Source organism: Ambystoma mexicanum, chromosome 3p (assembly GCF_040938575.1).
Source record: "Ambystoma mexicanum isolate Mex_15411 chromosome 3p, UKY_AmexF1_1, whole genome shotgun sequence".
NCBI lineage: Eukaryota > Metazoa > Chordata > Amphibia > Caudata > Ambystomatidae > Ambystoma > Ambystoma mexicanum.
In genome coordinates, this window is record NC_090925.1 from 21,169,388 (window position 1) to 21,178,629 (window position 9,242).

At 51.4% G+C, this 9,242-nt stretch overlaps 1 protein-coding gene across 4 annotated transcripts in view; it reads right to left on the minus strand.

The window, feature by feature from the left end:
• LOC138580084 (zinc finger protein 282-like) overlaps positions 1–9,225 on the minus strand; it is a 297,623-nt gene extending 288,398 nt beyond the window's left edge. Inside the window, exon 1 of one of the 4 annotated variants that reach the window (XM_069650346.1) lies at positions 8,949–9,220. In XM_069650346.1, coding sequence (XP_069506447.1) covers positions 8,949–8,993 — 45 coding nt within the window. In that variant the 5' untranslated portion in view covers positions 8,994–9,220. Of the gene's footprint in view, positions 1–8,948 lie in introns of all 4 variants that reach the window. The other 3 variants (XM_069650348.1, XM_069650347.1, XM_069650349.1) reach the window with 3 other exon arrangements.
• Between the last annotated feature and the right edge of the window lie 17 nt (positions 9,226–9,242).

The window sequence follows — 9,242 nt, forward strand, 5'->3', positions numbered from 1 at the left end:
ATATCTAGAAGGTCCGGATACCACGTTCTCCTGGCCCAATCTGGGGCAATTAGGATCATGCGGTTCCCGAAGCGTCTCAGCCTCCTGAAGACCTGAGGAATGACGGGAATCGGAGGGAACGCGTACAATAGTGGGAAATTCCAATCCACCACGAATGCGTCCCCCGGGGCTCCTCTCGAGGGAAATTCCCTTGAGCAATACCTTTCGCATTTTCGGTTGGTGCTGGTTGCGAATAGGTCTACCTGAGGGGTTGCCAAAGGGCGAAGATCTCTTGAATGACTTCCTGAGCCAGTTCCCATTCATGGGACACCGTGCTCTGCCTGCTCAGAGCATCTGCAGTCATATTCTCTTCCCCGGCTAGATGAATTGCCGTTAAAGAGATTCCCTCCTGACTCGCCCAATACCAGAGCTGCATTGCCTCTCTGCACAGGGGTAGTGACCCCACACCTCCTCTTTTGTTTAGGTAGTGCATGGCCACTGTGTTGTCCGTCATTATCAGGACATTCTTTCCCCTGACAGATGGCAGGAAGGTCTTCAGCGCTAGGCTGATTGCCCTCAGCTCTAAAAGGTTGATATGTAGTTTGGACTCCGATGGAGACCAACAGCCGTTGATTGTCAAATCGTTGGCATGAGCTCCCCACCCCAGGAGTGAGGCGTCCATCACTACTGTGATCTCCGGCCATGGTTGCCAAAAAGTTTCTCCTTTTAGGATGTTCTCTGTACAGGTCCACCATAGAAGGTCTTGTCTGACCTTGTTCGGAATCTGAAGAAGATCCATCATTTGACCCGAGAACTGGGACCACTGAGTCTTTAGGGCCCATTGAAGGGATCGCATCCTCAAGCGTGCCTCTGGCACCAGAAAGATGCAGGATGCCATGAGGCCGAGCAACCTTAAAAAATCGTAAACCTGGAGATTTTGGGCATTTTGGAATTTGGAAACCATCTGAAGAATGTCTTGAGCCCTCGTCTTGAGAGGCGAGCTCTTTCCCAAGGATGTGTCTAGTACAGCTCCTATGTACTGAAGCTGTTGGGAAGGTGTCATTTGAGACTTCTTGAAATTGAGGGAGAAGCCCAGTTTGTGGAGGAAGTGGCAGGTGACTTTCAGATGATCCAGTGCTTGCTCGGCAGAGCCCGCTCTGATCAACCCATCGTCCAGGTAGGGGTAGACATGAATCCCCCCTCTCCTGAGGTGCGCTGCCACCACTACCATTAACTTGGTGAAGACCCTCGGGCGGAGGTCAACCTGAATGGCAGGACTCGAAACTGATAGTGTGAGTGGCCAACTACGAACCTCAGGTATTTTCTGTGTTTGAGATGAATCGGCACATGAAAATAAGCATCCTGGAGGTCTAATGACACCAACCAGTCCTGGAGTTGAAGGGCCTGAAGGATCTGAGAAAGGGTAACCATCTTGAATTTGTCTTTCCTGAGGAACTTGTCCAAGTTTAAGTCCAAGATGGGTCTCAGTCCTCCGTCCTTTTTGGGGATCAAAAAATACGGGGAGTACCATCCCTTGTTCCTCTCCGCTGCAGGTACTGGTTCTATAGCACCTTTCTCCATCAGGGTTAGAACTTCCTGCTGTAGGAGCGGGTTTGAAAACTTCAGCGGGTGTCACCCTGGTGGATTGCTTTGAGGTTGCTTTAGAAAAGGAAGGCAGTAGCCTTGGGCTATTATTTCTAGAGCCCAAACATCTGAAGTAATGGCTCGCCATTCTTGCAGATGCTGCGACAGCCTGCCTCCTACAGGTGTTTTGTGGTGCAAGTCCTCAAAGTGGTTTTGTGGCGGATGTTGCAGCCGCTGATGGCAAAGAGGCTGCAGCTGGAGCTGGCTTAGCACGTTTTCCTCGTCCACCACGAGTGGCCTTTCTTTGGCCCCTTTGACTGGCCACTCCTCTCGCCTTTCCATATGAGGTGTAATAACGATAGGATCGTCCCCTCCATGATTGCCCTTGCGCACGAAAAGGCTGAGGTTGCCAAATAGCAGCTCCTAAAGATTTGGCCGCTGCTTTTGAGGTCTGCAAACTCTCAAAGCTCTCGTCAGCCTTGTTGCCAAAAAGGTGAGACCCGTCAAAAGACATGTTCAGAAGGCGGTTCTGTACGTCCGGTGCAAACCCCGACTTCCGTAACCACGCAAACCTGCGCATTACCGTGCTAGTGCCCATGGACCTGCTTACACTATCCGCAGTGTCCAATCCAGACTTAAGGGATTCCTGCATGGCCTCCTTCCCATCTCTAACGATGGCTAGGAACCCTTCCCTTTCTTCCCCTTCTGGTATGTGCTCCGCCGCCATTGCAATGCACTCCCACAGAGTGTACGGGAATGTTGCCAAGTCACATGTGGAGTTGTCAGATTTGAATGCCATGCTCCTGGCTGAAAATACCTTCCGTGCCCAACCATCCACACGCTTATCGTCCCTGTCTGGAGGGAAAGACGGGTCCGCAAGTTTGTTGGAAGCTGTGGCTGCCTGTATGACCAGACTCTCGGGAGTTGGATGTTTTGACAGATAGCTGGGGTCGCTACTGGCTGGGCGGTATTTTGATGCGAGGGACTTATTTACTGGAGAAATAGAATCCAGAGTTTCCCAATTCTTGGCCACCCTGTATTGTAAGGCTACATGAAAAGGTAGTACTGGGTCTTCAGTGGGACCTTAGTCCAATATGTCTGTTAAATCGTCTTGGACGAATTGGGCTGGTGGTCTAGCCCATCCCAAGTAATCTACCACCTTGGTCATTAACTGACGGTAAGATGGACTGGCATGCTCTCCTGGATCTGGTCTACCAAAGTCATTCTCAGGAGAAGTGTAAAGACTCCACCAAATCCCTCATTCTGCTTTCCTCTGAGGTCAAGCATTCTGGGACATTTGGGGTGCCATATTCCAATCCAAAAGGTAAATTTTCCTCCTCGGATCTCTCCTGTTCCTCAAAAATTGAGGTCAAGGATTTGAAAAATTCCTTCCTAGGGAGAGGCTTGAAAACCTTCTCTGGGAGAGGAGGAGGAAGAGGTGTAGTACCAGACTCTGAAGAAATTCCATGTTTTGTAACTTTCTCCTTCTCTTTTTCTGGCTGCCCTGCCTTGGTTGGAGCCTCTGGCGCAGAGGGTTTCGGCGTCGACATCGATAAAGGCATCGACGGCGTCGACAACATAGTGGTCGTGGACAGGGTCTGCTTCGAGGGCGTCGAGGCAGTCTTCAACGATTTTCCCTTCGAGGTGTGACAGGTCTCGGACGGCGTCGGTAACCTCGAGCGATCGACTCGACTCGAGCGTTTATCGCTCAGCATCCTGGAACGTTCCCTATCCTTCCTTTTACGATCACCCGGGCTCGAGGGTGCGCGAGTGTCGGAGCGATGACGCTCCCGGCCGGCTTCCGAAGAAGGCACGGACCGAGGCTTCGCCTTCTCAAACACCTCCATCATTTTGACCCTGAATGCTTCCCACTCTTCGGAAGACGAATGTTTCGTGGGGCATTTCATTTTTTTTGGCGACTCATCTGGCAACGAGGTGGAGGGAGACCTGTGGCGTTGTTTCTTCGATTTTTTTGACAAGGACGATGAGCGATGAGAATCGCTTCGGGATCTAGATCGATGCCTTTCGCGTCAAGGAGATTTCTCCTCATGGGGTCTCCACTCGACGCTAGAGGCTTTTCGATCCTTCCGACCTACCTGTAGCTCTCCTCTCCTTTCTCGCAAGGCCTTCCCTGTCATCGCGTGACACTTCGAACAAGCCTCCATGTCGTGGCCTTCTCCGAGGCAACACAAACACTTGTGGTGCGGGTCCGTGATTGACATTTTTGAGCCGCACGACTTGCATTTCTTGAAACCCGATCTCGGGGTTGTGGTCGGTGTCGATGAGGAGGACATATTTCTTCTTGTTTATATATATATATATATTCTTCACAGAACTCGAGGCGTGCCGAATGTCCGAAGCAACGTAACTGCGGAAAAACGGAACTGAGGCCAACAGGCGCCGTCCGTGCTACTTATACACCCGAAGACGTCACCCTCGACGGAGGCCTTCGAGGGACCATCGACTCGACGACATCGACGCACGGCGCCCTCTGCCGAAAAAAATTTCCAAAGAGCAGCAAAGCTGGATGGAATACATCTAAGATGAGGACTACATTGGAGGACACAATCCACTCGAAATGTGCATATTAGCAAGTGGAGCACTTGGATAGAACTGTGCATATTAGCAAGTGCCACACTTGGATAGAACTGTGCATGTTAGCAAGTGCCACACACAGATAGAATTGTGAATATCTGCAAGTGCCACACTTGGATAGAATTGTGCATATTAGCAAGTGCCACACTGGGATAGAACTGTGCATATTAGCAAGTGCCTCTCTTAGATAGAACTGTGCATGTCGGCAAGTGGCAAACTTGGATAGAACTGTGCATATTAGCAAGTGCCACACTGGGATATAACTGTGCATATTAGCAAGTGGCACACTTGGATAGAACTGTGCATGTTAGCAAGTGCCACACTTAGATAGAATTGTGAATATCTGCAAGTGCCACACTTAGATAGAACTGTGAATGTTAGCGAGTGGCACACTTGGAAAGAACTGTACATATTAGCAAGTGCCTCACTTGGATAGAACTGTGCATATTAGCAAGTGCCTCACTTGGATAGAACTGTGCATATTAGCAAGTGCCTCGCTTGGCTAGAACTGTGAATGTTAGCAAGTGGCACACTTGGCTAGAACTGTGAATGTTAGCAAGTGGCACACTTAGATAGAACTGTGAATGTTAGCAAGTGCCACACTGGGATAGAACTGTACATATTAGCAAGTGCCACACTTGGATAGAATTGTGAATATCTGCAAGTGCCACACTTAGATAGAACTGTCCATATTAGAAAGTGCCACACTTGGATAGAACTGTGAATGTCGGCAAGTGCCACATTTAGGTAGAATTTGTGAACAATGGCCTGCGTCGCATCTAGACAGAATTGTGAATGATAGCAATGGCCACTTGGGTTAGAATTGTGAACATTCGTTGCATCTAGATAGGATTGTGAATGTTAGCAAGTGCCACATTTGAGATAGAATTGTGAATATTAGCCTGCGTCGCATCTAGACAGAATTGTGAATGTTAGCAAACACCACATTCAGATAGAATTGGGAACATTGGCGTGCGTCACAAATAGACAGGATTCTAAATATTAGCCAGTGCCGCATCTAGACCAAAATGCAGAGACATTCACATGCCACATCTGAAAAGAACGTGGACATTTGGCACATATCACTTCTGGGTAGCGAGGCCAATAAGCAATCGACTAACAATTTCACCCCTCTGCATACACCTCTCAAACTCTAACCAAACACAACTACAACCCTAAAGCACAGCAGACCGCACAAACTTCACTACAGCGTAAAAACAACAAAACAAACACATAGCTTCGCACAACAGCACACAACGGCTATCGACCAGAAAGCACCCCCAAGCTCAGCGAACAGTGTTAACCGAACTGAAGCTGCCAACAGCACATCGCTGCTCTTTTGCACTTTTCCAGCTCCTTCCCACTAACCGCCCCTCCCTTCCCTTTTCAGAGCCGCCAGAGCGCCAGGGGACCACTCCGGTGGTGATAGTGTGCGGTACAAATATCCTTTAACATTAACATAGGGTAATACTTCCATTGGGGTAAAGCCTCGGACCCGAGATGTCAACGCTGCAAACGAGAGGAAGGAACCTTTTTCCATATCATATGGGAATGCGACAAGATACAGCAGGTATGGCGGAAATGCTGCAATAAACTCTCCAGAGTCTTACGTAAACCGATACATAGGGACCCAAAGCAGCTCCTCTTGGGGATCACAGGTGAATGCGATCTGTCCAGATATGAAAAACTGCTCTGGTCAACCGCTACAGCGGTACTCAGAAGGAACATTGCGCAGCTATAGGGATCGGAGAGCACGCCGAGTTACGACCAATGGGTCACCGACGTAGACATTTGTGCAATAATGGAACGCAGAGCGTACACGGCAAGGGGATGCCCTCAAAAAGTGAGCAAAATATGGCAGAGATGGGAGGACGATAATTAAAACCCCGATGCGATGACAAGAGCAAAAGGTATTGGGTAGACCGAGTGGCTGGGCCAACAGGCCCGATATATGCATTTTATTTCATGTGTTCCCTGGCGGAAGTCTTGATGGTCCAAGGGGCTGCGGCCCCAGTTCCCTTTCCCTTTCCTTTCCCCTGGTTGTTTTCTCTCCCTTTATGTAATGTCAAGTGTTATGTTTAAAATCAAATACAGTTTTTGATTAAAAAAAAACATAGGGTAATACCAAAAGAAACGAGGATTTCAGTCAAGTACTGGGCTGCGGACGAGAGATAGGCGGTAATGCAGGTATGTAGCGCTGCTGCGAGAGAAGCTCCCATGCTCTCCATGTCCAGAGGTGCGTTGGTGCCCATTCGAGCCATGCAGACGGGTTTACCGTGGAAGGGAGGCGAGCAGGGTAGACACATCCAACATATCCAGCCCTGCTCGCCTCCCATCCACGGTGCACATCAAATGCAACCCATTTACTGGGGTAGCCCTCTCGTGCCTGAAGTGGCGGCGGGCTGAGAGGAGGGGGAGGGGCCTAGGTATGTGGCCCCGGGCCACGTGACGTCATGCAATGCAGTATCTCTTCCAAGAGCCCAACCCTAGCCATCTGCATAAGAGCAAAGGGCATTAGGGAAGCGTAGAATGTCATTTACATTCAGCGAGCAATGGAAGCTGGGCTCTGCAGTTCTGATTGGTCACACTACTCACCATGAGGAAACAAAAGGTCCGTCCCTTGCAGGACAGATCAGCAAAGAGTATGTGAGGCTTCGGCTTTTCCTGTGTTCATTGTGCAGTCTCAGCTTCCAGACAGATCTCGCGGAAGTGTCCTGTTCTAAAGCTAGGTTATCACACGTATGAGCAATCGCGCTTCAATGAGCTGGCTGCAAGCCACTGAGTCGGGGGACAGGGCTCTTGCCGGAGCGCTGCCCAGTCTTGTTCCGGCCCATTTCCTGTGCTGGATACGAGCCAATGCCAAGAAGAGTGACCCACAGAAATAAGGGCAGGGGTCAAGAAAGGCAGCATAAAGCTTGAGGCAATGACGAGGTTCACCACATGGGGTCAGTGTTCTCATGTATTGACATCTTCATTCTGATAATGTAGAGGGCGGTGGCCGGATGCATCTGTTCAATCTTGCGGCAGTGAAAGGGAAGCAAAGCTGAGGAATACAGAAGGGAAGAGAGTAAAACTGGCGAGCACTTAGGCACACGAGGTGAACTACGACGACCAGGATTCCACGCCATTGGCTATGCTTGCCAGAGTGGTCGAGAGTAGTCCAACACATCTAGAGAGCCACGGGCTCCATGCCTGGAGGGGGGTTCATCAGATGGGCCTACTTGCTGTAACCAAATGCTGTTTCTGCAGAGAAAATTCAAAAAGGGTCCATTCGCACCAAGTACATATGTCGGTGGATACTGACCCGAGCGGTCACACCCCTTTAAATAGGGTACCATAGCAACGCAACTTCAGGCGCAGACAGAGCACGCCTGAGAAGAGCCTATAGAGTAGGGCTGCTGCTGGAGAATAGCCTATAGAGCAGGGCTGCTGCTGGAGAATAGCCTATAGAGCAGGGCCCCTGCTGGGGAATAGCCTATAGAGCAGGGCCGCTGCTGGGGAATAGCCTATAGAGCGGGGCCCCTGCTGGGGAATAGCCTATAGAGCGGGGCCGCTGCTGGGGAATAGCCTATAGAGCAGGGCTGCTGCTGGGGAATAGCCTATAGAGCAGGGCTGCTGCTGGGGAATAGCCTATAGAGCAGGGCTGCTGCTGGAGAATAGTCTATAGAGCAGGGACGCTGCTGGGGAATAGCCTATAGAGCAGGGCTGCTGGTGGGGAACAGCCTATAGAGCAGGGCTGCTGGTGGGGAACAGCCTATAGAGCAGGGCTGCTGCTGGGGAATAGCCTATAGAGCAGGGCTGCTGCTGGGGAATAGCCTATAGAGCGGGGCCCCTGCTGGGGAATAGCCTATAGAGCGGGGCCACTGCTGGGGAATAGCCTATAGAGTGGGGCCACTGCTGGGGAATAGCCTATAGAGCGGGGCCCCTGATGGGGAATAGCCTATAGAGCGGGGACACTGCTGGGGAATAGCCTATAGAGCGGGGCCACTGGGGGGAATAGCCTATAGAGCAGGGCTGCTGCTGGAGAATAGCCTATAGAGCAGGGCCGCTGCTGGGGAATAGCCTATAGAGCAGGGCCGCTGCTGGAGAATAGCCTATAGAGCAGGGCCGCTGCTGGGGAATAGCCTATAGAGCAGGGCCGCTGCTGGGGAATAGCCTATAGAGCAGGGCTGCTGCTGGAGAATAGCCTATAGAGCAGGGCTGCTGCTGGGGAATAGCCTATAGAGCAAGGATCCTGCTGGAGAATAGCCCATAGAGCAGGGCTCCTGAGGAATAGCCTATAGAGCTGTAGCAGGGCTCCTGCTGGGGAATAGCCTATAGAGAAGGGCTGCTGCTGGGGAATAGCCTATAGAGCAGGGCTGCTGCTGGGGAACAGCCTATAGAGCAAGGCTCCTGCTGCGGAATAGCTTATATTGAAGGGCTTCTGCTGGAGAATAGGCTATAGAGCAGGGCTGCTGCTGGGGAACAGCCTAGAGAGCAGGGCTGCTGCTGGGGAATAGCCTATAGAGAAAGGCTGCTGGTAGGGAATAGCCCATAGAGCAGGGCTCGTGCTGGGAAATAGCCTAGACAGCTGGGCTGCTGCTGGGGAATAGCCTATAGAGAAAGGCTGCTGCTGAGACATAGCCTATAAAGCTGTATGTAGCAGGGCTGCTGCTTGGGAATAGTGTAAACAAAGAGCCCGTCACCAAATATTCTGGGGGTGCGGTGCGAGAGAAAGTATGGCGCCCTGCATGCGAGCTGTGACGTGTTGTTAAGGCGCTGCCCACAGGCAAGTTCCTGGCGTCACTCACCTTGTCCGAGCCCTGCAGCCTGGGGACGCTGTGCCCGATTTCCATGGCAACGCCACCTGCAGGGGGCGGCACAGAGGAGACGAGAGGCCTAACAGTGCTCGGTAAAGAACCAGCTCGCACCCTGCTCTGGGCCCCCCGACCTGCTGCGCGATGTGTGATAGGGCGTGCTTGCAGATCAAACACTACTCCTGGGTGCGTGCTCACTGTGGCGCTTCCGTGCAAGTGTGGCAGCACCAGCCGAGCTGAGTATGCGACGCTTCCCCGTTTCCGGCCCATCCTGCAAAACGCCAGAAC